Consider the following 17,053-nt stretch of genomic DNA (forward strand, 5'->3'; position numbering starts at 1 on the left):
TTAGATATTATTTACACATTTTCCAAAATGGAATATGTGTCCATAGCAATAGAAGGTACAGATTTGAAATGTTTTCCTATTCACATATCCTTCGTCCATCCCTCCAACATCAGTGACTGTAAGTTGAATGCACTTTCTACAGTGAAGTCATTTAGTTATTGTTTATCAGCCTGTGGTTAGTCCACATGTCCTTGTGAAGCTATTGTCACCCTCACAAAATCCTTTAATTAAATGTGACAAAAGAAAAACACTATTGAACAATAAATGGACTAAACTATTGTAATGTCGAAATTCTACTTGCTCTTTGCTAGTTTGCTTATTCTGCTAATGCTGGTTTTAAATGATTTAGGTGGAAATTGTGACTGTTCGATACATTTACTCTACTCTGACAATTCATGTGATTTATTTGCTTGCATTATCTGCACATTTTACTTTAAGGTCCGTTTTTACCTCCTCGGTAATCTCAGCTGGTCAGAAGTATAGTGTAGAACAACAGCTACCACATTGTCCCCCAGAAAACAATGATAACCAAACACAATGTGGATCCATCCAGACTCGGCTGAATGTGAATGAATGAATGTGTGAGTGTGACCTCTGGCCGGCACCGCAGAGAGTTTAGGAAAGCAGATTAGATTAGCGACTTCTCAAACATGTTCATAATGTGCTTATAATGCGAACCGAAGGTCCGTAAACACATTACCACGACAGATAATTAGTTTAAATAACCATCTACTGTAACCACGGGGCGTATGATGACATGACACAGTGCAAAGTCTGCATATCATCCACAGGGAGGATGACACTAGGAGGCCAGCAGGAAGCTGATACGGCTCTGTATTACATTAACTAAGTGAAATGCTTGTGGTATTTTTATGATGTACTATTGCTTATGAACATATACAGCCTGTAATCCACACCAACGTCATTCCACATGCCAACACACAACTGTGTTGAAGGCCACACATTATGCGTATTTAATGCCTAAACTGTGTATTTATGTATCTTTAGATGAAATTAAAAGATTGCTGATTCAATCAGACGCTGGAGTGAACCAAAGACATCGGCTTCCTGTCATGCACACACACACACAATATCAGGGAGAAGACATTAACAGCTTTATGGCCTGTGCTGGATTACTGAGAACTTCAAATAAGTATGCCTTTAACTGGCTTGATTTAACGAGGGGCTGTAAAACACACATTCACACCTGGGAGTATCATGTTTGATTACAACCAAATTGTATTATTGCTCTTTTAAATTGAATGAGAAAAACATTTGGTAAACTACTGGAGGGATGAAAAATATGTTCTTTTGCAGACAATCTACCTCTACCCGTTTTGCGATGGCTCTTTTTGTTGCATTTTTTAAGTTGATTGAACATTAACTTTGTGAAAAATAAAATAAAATCAATAGAAACGTCTCTTGTTCCTTGTTATCCAGTTGTTATCCAAAGATTATTCTGTTTTCATTCCGGAACTAAATCTCAGTGATGGAAAGTTTAAAGTACTTTACTATTTATTCTACATTTCAGATGAGAACATTGTAATTTTTACTTCACTACATTTATCTGATACTACTTTATTGTACACAATAATACATTTACTGGCTGCTGTAGCATCGGTGGTGGAGTGTTTTTTTTTGTTTAACATTTTTGACATTGTGCCGTTTGCTAATGAATCGAATGTAATATCCACATCATGTGATCACAAATTCCACGACTAGATTGTTTTGGTCCTGTTTTCACCAACTCTCCTCTCATTTCAGGTCCTGCCACTCACACAATGACATCACTCATTCCTCTCACCTGGTCTTCTCCGCCCATCTCATCTGCAGCACGTTCTCTTCGCAGTCCCTCACTACTTATATCCGTCCACTGCCAGATTGTCGTGTGTGTTACTGCCGAGCTCTCCAGCGTTACTCTAGCTCCTGTATCTGATCTGCCTGTTCCCGACCTTGCCTGCCTGTTTTGACTTTAGGTTTTCTGCCTGCCCCTTTAGGGATTTGTTTGCCTGAGTGACTGATCTCCCGGTTTTGACCCTGCCTGAATACTGAGTAAACGGGACTATCCTTGTATCTCTGTCTCTTTGTCGTGCTTTTGGGTTCCAGTTCACGTGTACTAGTAACCTTTACATAATCTTATAAAATGTGATTAAATATGACATTATAAAAGATTTAAGAAACCTTTATAAGTACTTACTTTATAAGTAACAACCTCGATTAGCTTACAGTATATTAAAATATATATTTATCACATAGTAGTATAGGCATTTTCACTTATTGTCAGAGTACCTCTTCCAGCACTGCTAAGACTGAGCTGAACAAATCACATCAAATCTCATATTTGTAGATAACATGATGTTGACCTCCTGATGCCTGTGACATTCAGGTCACATTTTCCTTGCGTCTATCACTCAGTAACATTGAGTAACTCCACTCCCTCTTGAATGTGGACCTGAGGTCAGGCAAAGGGGACACAGAGGGCGCATCCCGAGTCTTTTAATTGCATCCACGTTTCCCTCACTTGTATCTTTTGCATGCAAGAGGAGAAGAAAACAAGGAAATATGTTTTAAGAGAAATGAGACGTCCTTTCCTCTGTTGAGTCTTGTGAAGCGACGTCCGTTTCTGATATCAGCAGATCACATCTGGATCAGCAGATCACATCTGGATCAGCGGATCACATCTGGATCAGCAGATCACATCTGGATCAGCAGATCACATCTGGATCAGCAGATCACATCTGGATCAGTCAGTTGGCTTTAACAGCTGGAGAGTTTTTGAGAGTTTGGTGTCTGCTCACATGACCACTGTACTAAATACTAATAAAGACAGTTATCATCACTGCCAGAGTAGATATGCTTTCTCTCTGTAGTCTGTTACCAGTTTAACAAACTGTGTGGTTTTATACTGTGTCCTGTTTCTAAGCGCAGAACCAATTCCTACCGGCAGAATGCATTTGTCTTATTTATTCATTATTTTTTGCGTCTGTATGTTTTGAAATTCTGATTTTTCATTATTAAAATAACCCAGAATAGGATTATGGTTTCTCTTGAATAATGACACAACACATCAAACCCAACACTCAGGAACCATCAGCATCATGTGACTGAATGGAAATTACACTAAATTATGTAAAATAAAAAGTTATTGATGGAAATAACATCATGAAAAGACAAATCTTTCCAATAAAGTTGTTTGTGGTCCTATTGTTGAAATCAAATAGAAAACTTGAGTTTAATCTGTGATTGGTCTTCACTCTGGTATGAAACTCCAGTGATGTTGAGAAAAATCACATCAGTCTGCATTGTCCAATCAAATAACGGATCAAATAACAATGAGGGGTGTCGGCCCTTAAAACACTTCCTGGAAGCCTGCTCTCGGGCATCCTCGCTCATGACTCCTCAGAGATCCCTCCTCGGTCCTCAGAGCAGAAATAAGAGCTTCGGGACGGTCGTCAATATGGTGGAGCAGAGCAACATTAAGTGAGGAGCGAGGAGATGATAAATAAGAGACTTGGGATGTAACCAGAGCGATCCCAGCCAGCATGACGTATAATGTGGGTCAGTTCAGAACGTCTGTGAGCCCAAAATAAGCTGTAATGAGTTTTAGGAGTGTACAAGAACAAGTGCTGAACTATTTAAAGTGTCACTGCTCAAGGTCTTTTCACAATAATCTTTTTATACAAAAGCACAACTGTAATACAGGTTAGATGTTTCTAGAATCTAGACATATCTACGATGCTCAAGTGGGCAAATGGTTCTCCTGCAAGCTCAGATTGAACTGCACTTGACTTTGTCAAGGACATTTTCTTCAAGAGTCAAAACGGTGTGTTTAGGTGTGCTGTTAGGGCCGTAATCATACTACGAGTCAGTAAGCACAAGAGCCAGGACAGCAGAATCAGTCACCATGACGTACTGGCTGAGCTCTTTGACGGGATCATGCAGGAGGAGAGACGTGACTAAATGCAGGGGCTCCAGTGTCACATCATTAAATCGGTCAATACTGGGACCTGCTCTCAGACTCAGTTGAAGCAAGTAATAAAATGTTGAAATACTTGAGATGTAATTAAACACTGTGTACGCTAATGGAATGACACTGCGAGCCGTTCTAATAGTTCCCAGTACGTAAAAGAACAGTTTCCCCCAGTCTTCCTCACCATGCTGGATGATGCCATGTTCGAGAAGCCTCCGTCCAAGCTGCTCCGCCTCCTCCCTGGTTGCCATCTCGCCCTCCTGAAGCAGCCAGTCGATGAACTCGGAGGCCACCAGCGCCCGCTCGAATGACCCGGTCTCCTCCTCTCGTGTTTGTAACAAGTTGTTTTCAGAGTTCATCAACCTGTGGAGAGAAGAGAGCAACGTGCCGTTACTTCAATTGGTTAGGAAGTCAACGTGTGTGATCGTTGCTTTCAAAAGGCAATCGAATCACTAAGCTTACAATGTAATTTGAAGTCAGAGGTTTAGCTTTATGGGAACTGTGAACCAATTAAGCCATTGGAATCAATTTGTTTTTGGAATCAGATCAACAACTACGGTAATAGAGATGCATTAATACCCATATTGGTCTGATACTGACAGCTGCATCAATGGGCCAATCTGGTATCGGATACCATTATTTTAATATATAAAACAATTTAGTACATTTATATCTATGCATCAATTTGTTACATTGTGTTTTGCAAAGTAAGAAAGCAATGCTTAAGTGATGTTGCATAAAAGAGTGATCCCAGTCACTTCCACACAGTGAGACAGCTGTTCAATCAAACACTGGTATCAGATCAGTACTTGCTATCCAAAGGTCAGGTATCCCGATTGGGACCGTAAAAGTCGGGTCGATGCATCCCCATAAAGTAAAGTACTCTTGACTCAATCAGGAAAATAAATGTGATTATGCTACAACATTTATTTTGCAGCTCTAGTGGACATCTCCATGGCAACAGCCAGCTGGCCTCATGTGTACTTTAGCAGTGCTACATACAGCACATACTCCTCTAATGGAACGAAATGTGAGTTCTCAGAAATGCTGCAACATTTATAACCATTGGACATAATTCAACCCTATAGCACTATTAAATTATCCATGAGATGCGTTCAGTGTTCAGTAAAACCTGGCGTTATTGGGAGTAAGATAGCTGAGTGGGAATTTCCAGCAGGGACTTTGAGGGCTCAACTCAAAAACACCAATAAACATCTCTTTCCCAGCAATAAAAGAAAATACTAAATATCACAATTGAGGCTGCAGTTTTGTTCATAAATGTGAGTAATTCATAAATGTCTTTCTTAGAGTACATGGAGCAGGTGGTGTTATCTCTTCTAAATGACACATGCAAACTCAAACAAACAAAGGCAGACAAGCACCCACATGCACGGTGAAGACTTGCTGACTCTCCCCTTATAAACCCACATTCACACCCATCATTTACACCCAAACACAGTCACCGGGACATTCACACAGCATAAATCAGCCAGGTAGCGGTTACAAGAAACGATAAGCGTTCTGTGACACACCTGAACATGTCAAAACATGTGCTTGAAACAAAGTTTACCATCAAAAAGAGACAGAGATAATAAATAAAGGAAAGAGTCCTAAAACCTGTTAATGAGACGGCATTGTTGCACTTCTAATTCCCTCATCTCATCGTCAATGGTTTATTAATTAATGTTGTTTTGGTTAGAGGCCTGAAATAAGATCTGTGAGAAATTGTCAATAAATAACCCCTCTTGTAAATTGTTAAGCTTTTATGAGTCTAAAAAAAAAGTGGTTTTGAACAAGTGCCGAAATGAGACGACAAAACATCATCAGCCTTGTTTAAGAAACTCATGTGCAAGTGGTGGAGTACATTTACAGCCCGATGTTAACCTTTTACACCCTTTGCGGTTGCATTCATTAAAAAATACAAAGGTGGTGTTCATTTGTGAAGAGCATCTTGCAGTCATCCCTGCACCACTCTATAACCAAAGAGACTTACGGCTATTTCAGGATAGGAGACTTTGACAACCACTGACCTATTTAGACCAACACAAATTGGAGAGAACAACTAGTGGTGCAGGAATGAGTCAGGAAACAAATATTTATTTTAAATTGTAATACATGTTTTCACATGTTCATTAGTCAGTGAAGTCAAGAGATTAAATAGGAACAGGTTGATGGATGGTGGGGTAAATAATTTGTTATACGCGTTTTCCCTTTCCGGCCGAGAGTCGGATGCTAAGACTGACACCAGTCTCATGTCTGTGTGCCTAATATGAAGCAACAGCTAGGAGTTGGCCTAGCTTAGCATAAAGTAAACTGATTGCTTTGCTCTGGCTGAAGGTACAAAATCTCACTTCCTGCCGTCTCTGCTGGTTGTCTGGCAACTGGTCCCGGCCAAGAAGTGGTCCGGTTGTTATAGGTTAGCTTTAGAGGCTTCTGTTATTATTGGACAGAGCCAAGCTAGCTGTTTTTTATTATTATTTATATATATATATATATATATATATATATATATATATAAATAAAAGCCTCCTCTTTGCCGGTGAGATTCGTTCAACTATGACTGATGATCCAGAGCTGCAGGCCCACATTTCAAGAGATGAATTACATCGTCATGTAACTTGGTCCCAGGGTGACATTGTATTCGTAAAAAAGTTCAACCTCGTGTTAACTTAAAAATAGAACTGCAGTTTACAAATATAATCAACACACTAATGAACACATCTGTTTAGCTTTCGTGGGACAATGGCCCATATTAGAAGCAAACATAATACAAACTGGACATGTTCCATGAGACGTGGCTATGTAAATAAGTCCATTTAATTAATTTAAACATGTTAAGTCAACAGACCATGCGGTGTTAGCTTCAAGGGATTGAATCAAAGTATGGTCCTCAAAGTAAGCACAGTGCGTTGAATGACAGCATCTTGAGTACCATGTAGAAGATGATGCAAGACGTGAGACTGTACAGCATGCAAATGGTTCATGGTAACTTAAAGTGGGACGAGGCCAGCTGCCGTGACCTGGATATGCACTCAGCGTAGTTGTTCAGTCAGCATACCTAACTCAGCTGGAGTGATGATGCCCACTGAGACGCGTTTATAGGACCATCAGGCTTTTACCGGCTCTCAGACGTGGTGATGAAGGAGGGGTCATGATGACTCTAGGGCCACGCAACAACTTTTAAAAACAGAAATACGGCTTTAAGCGTCATTGAACGGCCCGGTAGTCCCTTGGTACCGGGGCCGCACAGAAAGAATGAATGAAAAACATTTTGATTGATCATCAAGGTCGGAAATATATTTTGTGTTTTGAAAAATTACCGGATACATCCGTCTGGGAACTCGTGATAGTTACCCCAAAAATGAAACCCACAAGCTAGCAAAAATGAGTGAATGACCTTAAAAGTACATTTTAGACAACAACTCTACTATTGTATTAATATTTGTTTTTATGCCGGTCGTGTCATATTTATGACAATCTCTTTAACAAACTAATAAACAATAAATTATAAAAACATAGAGTCCTAGTCTTCTGACCTGGAGGATGATTTGGAGGAAGCAGAACGGCTTGTTTATTTTTCAGGCATTATATTTCATTATTTAATGCTGAACCAAAGAAAATTCTAAAAATATAATATAATTTAAAAAATCTGAATTGAGCTAAAGTGGAGGAAATCAAGTTGTCATGGCCTCCTTTTAACTTGACTTTGTTGCATCACAATTATTGAGCATTACTATTTAAAAAAAAAAAAAAAGCAACATTTGTGCTTATTTTGACACTTTCTAAATCGGAAAGTTAGATTTTTTTGTTTTTAAAATAAGAGCGGAGACGCCAATAGTCTACATCAGAGATCCTCAACAGGGGCTCCGCAACCACTGCAGCAGGGGTTGAAGACCCCTGTCTACATCATTATTAATTTTTGTTTTTTTTTGTCAATTTGATTGTGGTTTTATCCGAGTAATTGTTGCGGTATTTTGGGAAAATAAAAGAAAGAAATGCCATACCTCATTCAGAACCCGTATATAGAAAATAGGTACTGCATTGGTTGCCGTTTCCTTTGTGGCCAACTTCTCCGAATGTTTGCGTAAACACATTTTCACACTTCATGACCCCGGGTCAGCTGCACTGTGGCGACTTGAAAGCACAGCGTGTGCCGTAAACGCAACAAGTTTTGAACCTTCAATGACACATAATCTCAGTTGTTGTCTTAAAAGGCTACTAACAGCAACGTTATGGAACAACAAATAAAAGATAACATTGCGTTATGTACTTATCAGGACTTTCAGTAGAGATTAGAATTACTTTAAACTAATCTTGAAAGGTTAAAATGCCTTGATGGTAAAACGTCCTTTGCTAATAACCATGTTGGACTCCATCTACTTTAATAGCCAACGCCATTCTTCCAGTTGTCAGTAAGTCATGTGGAGACATTAGGATATACTCTCTAGCAGACAGCAGCAATGAACCAGTGGTATGTTTAGAAGTTAAAGGTTGTGTTGCTCTCTCTTTATTAAGCAGCATGTGTCTTGTATGTTTGTATCTGACAGAAGGGGGGGAAGCCTGTGGTAGATATCTTGAAGGCCAGAAATGGCCACCAATAATGTGGTGGATTGATGCAATTTATGGAGTAAATGCAAAATGGTTCATTTGGATCCAAGACTATATTTAGATAAAAGGCAAAATGCCACATAATCTGGTACAGGCATACTTAGAGATGTATAGAAAAGTACAACCATAATAAGTTTTAAATCACAAGAAAAATAATACTTTATCAAGAGTCAACAATTTTTTTAAAATGTGTAAAAAAAAAAAAAAAGGACACATGGGACTCCTTTTCTTTCCTAAAATATAATGAGTGCAATGCAAAAACAGTAGTCCCCAAATAATAAATATAGTATTACAAGAAAAACTATTTTTCAGTTGCGTAAACAAATGGGATGATGGAGGCTAAACCGAGGAAAAAGACACACAGCATCGTCTCTCTTTTACGCCCCCCTCACACACACACACACACACACACACCGACATGAAGCCGATGTCGATGCACAGACTTAAAGGAAAAACGTGTGCACTTGACAAGAGAGAAGTACCAGCAGAGATTGACTCTGAACTCGTGATGAAGTAAAAATAATTAAGCTCAAATATCACCGAAGTAGATGGTGAAGCTCTCTCTGTCTGAAGTAACTTAGGGAGAGTAAGATTCATACATTTTTACTTTAGTTTATAGCTTGAGTCCTTAATAATAACATTCAATGTACAAAGTCGGCTTTTGACAAGGTTGGTGTTTGTTTTTTAAACCAAAATGCTCGTACTGCGGTGCACTCAATGCTCATTACCCAGCTGCCCCGGTGAGGACCCTATTGCCGGTGTGAATGTCTGCGAGCAAGAAGCAGGCCATTCATGCTCAGTTAATATTATTTATTCAAAATGTAATTCATTTAATTTAATAGTCCAATATGAGCATGACTAAATGTGATATACTGTTGCCATTCAACCACAATCTAGAGTTCACATACGCATGTAAACAGTCGAACTGGTGAACAATGTATTAAAACAACCTGTTAAACATTGTCCTCTTTGACTAAGCCTGTCGCCTAGGAAATGCTGTCAAAACAACGGCTTGAAACGTCTTCCTGCGTTTTGTTTTTTTATTAGTTTGTATATGCTGATTTGACAATTGATAGCACCAGAGATCAATGTGTGTTTGCAAAGCGCCGTTTATTTTTTTTTTATGGAAAAACTCGATGTGAATATGGCTGTAGACAAGGCTCCTTATTGAACACGGTAAACATACCGTTTGACGTGTGTGTGTTAGAGTGCTAACATTTGCTAATTATCACTAAAAACTCAAATTAGATTGTTATTTGTTTTGCAGGTATTTTATTCACCACATACGTTCACGTTTGTTTTACCCAATGATGGAGTGAGAACAAAAGTCAGCAGATCTCCTGAGTTCAAACAATTCATCCTGAGAGAGACGTGAATGTGTGTACTACTTATAATTGTTGAGATCTTTCAGTCTGGACCAAAGTGGAGGACCGACCTACAATAACTTCCCTCGAGCACTTTTCGGTTTGCAACATACAGTCAGGCCATAAAAGTCGCCGTCGTTGGTGAATTTCAGGGAAAGGTCAAGAATATTAATATGTTTGTAACAAATAGATCTAGAAAACTCAAAGTCAAAATGACATTTAGTTGAATGTAAGAACCAAAGAACCAAAGAACAAAAAGGACTGTTACCTGTGCCATAAATGTAATCATGAAGCAACTCTAGTTCGCAAGCAAGCAACCACCACCACAGCCAGCTTGAGGGGTGTGTGTGTGCTTGTGCGTGTGTGTGTATTTATGTCCTGGGCTGCACCATGGCGATTACATAAACACATAGCTTTGAGAGCTGAGACGACAGATGTCTCCCCTTAGACTATTTCTTTCCCTTACGCAACTGCTCGCGCTCTCTCTGTGTGTGTGTGTGTGTTTGTGTGTCATGAAAAATAGGTCTCCGCTTATAAGAACGTTGCTGTGTATGTGTTAAGAGAGGCATATAAATATTGTTTACTCATGAGACAAAGAGGTGGCAGGATGCGTGGGACAGGGAAGTCAAGCTGCTTGTAGAGATCGAGTGAGGGGAGTACAAAAAGTGTGTGTGTTAACACACAGACAGTATTTGCGTGAATCTCAAACTGTAGCGATGCCACAGAGAGTGGAGACACACAGGGGATGTTTTTGGGGGTTACTATAGAAACAATCGATCTCGTCAGAATTGGAACGATAGCATCATGGGTAGAAGGCTGATAAACATAAACAGTATCATTAGTGGTGTCCTCTGGCCTTTAACTCCAGCCCATCTCTGGACAAATGAAAAACAAATGTTCTAACCATCAATGGGGGCTAATGTTGACGCACTCGAGCACACCGTTGAGAATGCTCTCACAGGGAGAAACGAAGAGGAAGACAGGAAGTGCATACATGGCATGTGTTATTGCTTGCCAAAAGGCCATCAAGTTTGAAAGGAGGTACTATATATCTTAAAACAATCAGTATTTGTAACACTGCCTCCCAGTAAAATCGCTTTGCTTTGTCAAAAAGTAACTCAATTCGCCTGAAAAATTGTCCCAGCCAAGAAATATCCCGACACGTAACTCCACCCATTGCCATATGTATTACACAGATATAAGAGTGGTGTTGATCCCGTCAACACGTGGCAAGAAAAGTCATGAATATGAAATGTTCATTTAAAAGCTGCGTGCTACAAAAGGTGAAGGAGAAAAGCAATCAAACGCTAAGAGATGCCTGGGGACTTTCTGTTTCCATTGCACAAAATGGATGAAATGACATTTTTCCCCTCAATCCCTCTCATGGCTCCTCTAAGACTACGTGGTTGTGCTCGAGTGCGTTCCTACTTCTCATAGATCCTCTGCCCCCTCATGAAGACTTTGGCTTCACTGTCCAACGGGAACGTGCCGTCGTCTTTCCGGAAGCGGTAAAACAGCTTCAGGTCTTTGAACTCCCGGTGCTCATCACACACTGAAAACACACACACACACACACAGAGGGATTAGCTTTGAGGTTAAAAGACCAATAAGAAAAAAATTTAAGAAGCAAACGTGTCACATAATGGGAACATGGGAATTTTGACTGTTTGAATAAAGCAGGCAGTATCATTTAATAATTAATGTACATATGGGTTGAGGCAACTATGAGTGAATTATCTCTGCATGAACTTCAACTAAAGGAGGACGAGGCAGTTTTGACTCCGTTTCAGTGATTGGTCAAATGGGAAAGAAGCAGTGAGACGCTACATTTGAGCCAAATTGGCTGGCTGAATTTGATGAATCATCTATTAAGGAGGCACAGATCGTTCCCAGAAAATGTCAAGAAAGAAACGAGAGAGAGATAGAGAAAAAAGAGAGAGGGGGAAAAAAGAGAGAGAGAGAGAGAGAGAGAGAGAGAGGCTGTAACACGTAGCTCATCTTTACCGTGGTGAACAATGCTCTGGTCTAAGAGTTTCTGGATGATCTTGATGGCTGTGTCCCGGTCTGAGGCCTCCTTATGTTCGAGGAGCCAATCAATGAGCTCCTTGGCCACAAAGCAGTTTGGGTAAGTACGCAGGTGGTGCCGCCGATCCTTGATCAGCTTCCCCTCATGGAGCCGCAGCCTGGAGGGCAGCAAACAAACCACAGCAGGGGGGGGGGGGGAGAGAAAATCATTAAGCGTTCTTTGACATGCTGAACTTTCATTTGAAATCAATGACTTGAAGACTGCAACTGTAATTAGAAGAATACAAGTAATGACAGACGTTATCTACATAAACTGCATATTATTTGGACTGCAAGATAAAAACATCTCCTAGAAAACAGTAAAAACATGCACCTCAAGATAAATATATGATGCATGACTGGTATTTAAATATTGCTGTTACAATCACAACTGAAACAGCATGATGTTAGCATGTTGTTGATGAAATTAGATTGTTTTGGGGCTGTTTACAACAGCCTGCTGAGCGATCATTAGCCTGACGATGCATCATCATCTACCTTAGAATTAATTAAATTAATTAGTTTAACGTCACACCAACTCCATTAATCAAATAGTCCATACAATATTTCTCTCAAGTGGGGCTGAAAACTAAAATCTGAATGGGAGAGAAAAAGGATGAACGAGCAACCAGAGACTTGCTGGTTTCATTTTAATCTTTAATGTCACATTATCATTATTAAGCCGACATAACTGCATCGTATCTGGTATACTCCAAAAAAAAAAAAAAGTGATTAAAAATGGCAACCACATTTGAAGTTTCTGCAATCAAAAGCTGCTGCCTACTTGCCAACCTGGCAACCACTTAGTTCTGAGCTCTTCATTAAAAAAACATCTGCAGGGATTTATAAAGTGACTACATTGCATGAGAACATGATGACCCTCGCAAGCATATATAGATGACCCAGATGCTGGTTTTACATCATCAAGGTGACCTCTTCCCGACCCTGATCATTGTGAAACATCCCTCCACCGCCTTAGCCGAGCCTCCTGCAGCTAGCTAGTTCCCCTCCACGCTGAGCCTGTGTGCAGCTGGCCAGCATCACTTCGGATTAGCAGTGACAGCCCTGGTCCAAGCCTGCCTGGTAAGACTTCCCTTCAAACCAGGTCTGGCATCATCCTCTCCTCCTCCTCTGTTCGGCGTCAGAGGGCTTCAGTCTGATCCACCGATAAATCATCTCGGATGGCGCTGGAAACAAAATAAAATCGCCCATCTTGCCGTTTCTTCGCAGACGGATTAGGTGGACGACTGAATGTGGTGACGGGTGTTCTGGTGGCTGCGTTGGTTACTCTCTGTAGACGCATTCACCAAAAGTTGTGGAGGACCGAATGACGACAGGAAAGAGGGTTTCTGAATAGGCCTCTGGCTCCCAGTAAGACCATAACGATGCAGAGTACCGGGCTGCAAACATTCACAAAGCCTCGCTCTCTACTGCAGTCTGACATTGTGCAACAAACGTCTATTCACAGCTATGAACTGGTCACAAGCCTGTCTCCAGCAGCTGCATGTGTCCGCGTGTCATGGCATCCGTCTTTCTGTCTGGTTTGTAGCTTGCGTCTGAAACCGATCCGCTCTACGACACGAGCGGATCGACATGACCCGACAAAAATAGGTGATAAGATATTTAATAAAAATAGCCAGCATACTGTTATCAGTGCCAGGAACTGTGTCACTCATGTCCCGCGAGCTTCGGATAACAATTATCAAACAAAAAGGTGTGGATGAGGTACACTCCTTGCTTTTATACCAGCAGAGTTTCACGTCAGGTCCAATTGTATTCTTTGACTGTGACTTTCTCATTGCCTCGTGTTATTTTAGTTGTTGTTGTTTTGTTTACTTATTTAAACTGTGGGTCAGTGGTTAGCAGGTCCGTCTTTCAATCAGAGGATCGGCGGTTTGATCCCCAGCTAGCCCTAATCGATGTGTCCTTGAGTAAGACACTTAACCCTGAATTATAATAATGTAAATTAAATGTATAAAACCATTTTTCCTGTGTGATTATGTATTTATTATACAAATCTCCTCGCTGTGGGAGTAATAAAGGATTATCTTATGGTCTGAAATATGAATTCAGACCAAATAACAACACTAAAGCAGGCAGTCAAGGTAAAACACTGATCGAGAGCATCAATCATTAAACTGTCCTGTAAACTGTCCTGTGTGCGTGCGTGTGCGCGTGTACCGAGGCTACAGCCAAAGTCAATGCAAGCCTAATTTTAGCATAGTTTAGCATGTTTATTTTCTAATTAGCAGTAAACACAACGTACAGAATCATTGTTTTTGCAGGTATTTTAGCAAAAACAATTCATCCTAAGGAGGCATGAGTTTTTGGGCCAAGTGTCATGGTAATCCATCCAATAGTTATTTACATATTTCACTCTAAACCAGAAAATGTCAACCTCAAGTTTGCGCTACAGGAAACGACAGTGGATCACCAAGTCAATAGCATTCATCCTCTTGGGACCATGAATGCGTGTACAAAACGTCATGGTAATCCATCCAAAAGTCGTTTGAGACCCGATATTTCAGTCTGGATCAATGACACTGCCATCTCTAGTCATGCTGCCGGCGTGGCTGAAGAAGCTCTCCGCGCTGAGACTGTACAACATGCAGAAAGACAGAGCCTTGAATGTCTCAACCTCAAACCCTTTCCCCCAGAATAGCAGCGTCTCAGAGGCAGAGGACTCGGCGACAGCCAGCCCATCGTTCACTGACACTTGCCACACTGCCAGCTGGCAGCCTCAGTGTACAGCTGTAGCTGTGCCAGAGACACTGCATGCACATGCGCGCGCGCGCGCACACACACACACACACACACACACACACACACATTATACAATGACAAACAGGAAAACACACACTGGTGCTAAGCAAAAGATCACCAAAGAGTATATCCAGAGAAACTATTGATCTCTTGAGATGATGACTGGTGTTCCTATTTATGGTTCTCCAGAACAGAACAATGTTACAACGTGTTCCACTTCAAAAACAGCAAAACGCTCCCACTCAGTGTCTCCCACCCAGCTGGAAAGCACAATTTAGTGGTGGTGTACTTTCCTCGGAATTCAGTGGGGAGGGGGGGGGGGGGGGGGGGGGGGGGGGGGGGGGGGCTGAAATTCCTGGCATTGGTGCCATGCTTTACCTACTGAGCCTCTATTCATCGCTGAGAGCATGAGCCAGCGAACGCCACCAGGGTTTTGGGGCCTTTCTTTATGTACGGAAGGTCAAAAGAAACAGCATGTCAACAACGCTGCCTGGGATACCAGTACAATTCCCTGATAGGATGAATGGGCAGCGCATGACAATGATTAGTAGGTTGATCATTGCCCGTGCGGCTCAAAGGGCGCTGAATTACTGGGGCAACAAAAGAAAATGACTCATTGTGTTCAGTCCTAAAAAAAACTAAAAAACAGCATCCTACAGAATGTCGACAATGCCTCGGGCTGAAATGTGCACGTTATATAGGTGAGGGGCGGCAGCTTGCACGGGGAGGTGTGCACGTGTGGATGCCTTTGTTTGGCTGTGCATGCTGCAGTGGAGCTGGAACCGCCTCTAGGGCCAGTTTACATTGAGGGAGAGCTACATGCGTGAGCATTAGCCTGCTGTCAAACATGCTTACAGCGCACACTTTTCTCAGTTAGTGCCTCGTGTCCCGACATCGGTCATCCTCATCTGGGTCACGGAGCATGACAAGATGGAGCACGAAAACTAACTGACGGGATGTAGTCGGTGTCAGGTATTCAGTCGCAACTGTTAAGTTGGTTTGCAGACCATAATGATTCAAATGCCTCCGCTGCGTTCATTGTGTGACCCCCCCCCCCCCACCGCATGCAGACTCGGGGTCGGCACCGAGCGACCGACCTACCTCAGCTGTTCTCCAGTGACGAGCACCTCGGCCAGCCGCTCCAGCTCTGCAGCCTTCTTCTGCATGGTGATCCCGATGCCGTCCATCTCTCTGCTAATATAAAAAGAGGCACAAACAGAAACACACAAAGAATTTACCAGTCTGGCATATTTGTAAATTATTATTATTATTATTATTATTATTATGTTGTATGTGTGCAGCACATAATAATAATATAGTATGTATAAAAAAACCATAATAATATTTGTAAATTATTATTATTGTTATGTGTGCAGCATAGTGTGCACCAGTATCATTCTAGCTAACAAACCCACAAGAAAGTAGAATTGATTGAGAAACAAAAAGGCATGCGAGAAAATAAACAAAGCACCCACACCTCGGTTTATGCTTACCCTTCAAGCCCCATTGAGACGGAAGAGTCGGTCAATAATGTCTTTGATGAATGAGGATACAGATTATTCCATCCCAGGAAACATGCAACAATGCAGTCAGTCAGTCAGTCACAGCCCAGCCCTTCAGTTGGCCAGCGGCTCCATTAGTCCACTTTTAATTCCTCGAAAACCTCCGACGTCTCCAAATATCTGCACGCGCACATGAACGCGGGTGCGTGCATGCCGCTTTTCCCCTTAGCGAATTCTTCAGACGCTACTTATCGATGTTTAGCTGCGACGCTCGTGAAAACAACGCTTTCTCTCCGCGTCGGGTCGGTTTGTTTGTCACTGACACGCCACACGGGATGCGTGCACGTTTTTCTCCACGGCGCAGCCAGCACCCATCCACAAAGCCCACGCATTGGGAGGACTCTGCCGTCGTCACTGGGGGAGTTAACCGGGGGGAGGGGGGCGGGGTTACAGACCCATGCGAGTGCGCTCGATTCACTCACCGCTTGGCCCCTGGCAAGAATCACAGGGGTGGCATGGGTTGGATGTAGTTTTAGTTGGCCCTTCCTGATCAATTTTAGGGATTTTGATGGTTAGGTATGATTTTTTTGTGTGCAAAAAACAAATGACATTGTGAAAAGGATCCTTCTGTGCAGCTTTAGATTCATCTTTGAATAAGTGCGCCAGAAAGCTGAATTTTTAATATTCAACCACCAAATCAACAAAAAATGCCTGAAACGTGTCTCCTTCCAAAATGTTAATATGTTGAACAAATAATAGAATAAGATGGAAAAAAAATTGCT

At 41.5% G+C, this 17,053-nt stretch overlaps 1 protein-coding gene across 2 annotated transcripts in view; it reads right to left on the bottom strand.

Moving 5' to 3' along the window:
* The window catches only part of deptor (DEP domain containing MTOR-interacting protein), a 31,599-nt gene extending 14,940 nt beyond the window's left edge, over positions 1-16,659 (bottom strand). The window contains exons 1-5 of one of the 2 annotated variants that reach the window (XM_034553551.1): positions 16,263-16,659; positions 15,871-15,963; positions 11,947-12,125; positions 11,371-11,494; positions 4,155-4,333 (exon numbers count right to left, since the gene is read on the bottom strand). In XM_034553551.1, the coding sequence (XP_034409442.1) occupies positions 4,155-4,333; positions 11,371-11,494; positions 11,947-12,125; positions 15,871-15,963; positions 16,263-16,276 (589 nt within the window). In that variant the 5' untranslated portion in view covers positions 16,277-16,659. Of the gene's footprint in view, positions 1-4,154; positions 4,334-11,370; positions 11,495-11,946; positions 12,126-15,870; positions 15,964-16,246 lie in introns of both variants that reach the window. The other variant, XM_034553553.1, reaches the window with a different exon arrangement.
* Positions 16,660-17,053: the final 394 nt, after the last annotated feature.

The sequence above is a fragment of the Cyclopterus lumpus genome, chromosome 16 (assembly GCF_009769545.1).
Source record: "Cyclopterus lumpus isolate fCycLum1 chromosome 16, fCycLum1.pri, whole genome shotgun sequence".
In the NCBI taxonomy this organism is placed as follows: Eukaryota; Metazoa; Chordata; class Actinopteri; order Perciformes; family Cyclopteridae; genus Cyclopterus; species Cyclopterus lumpus.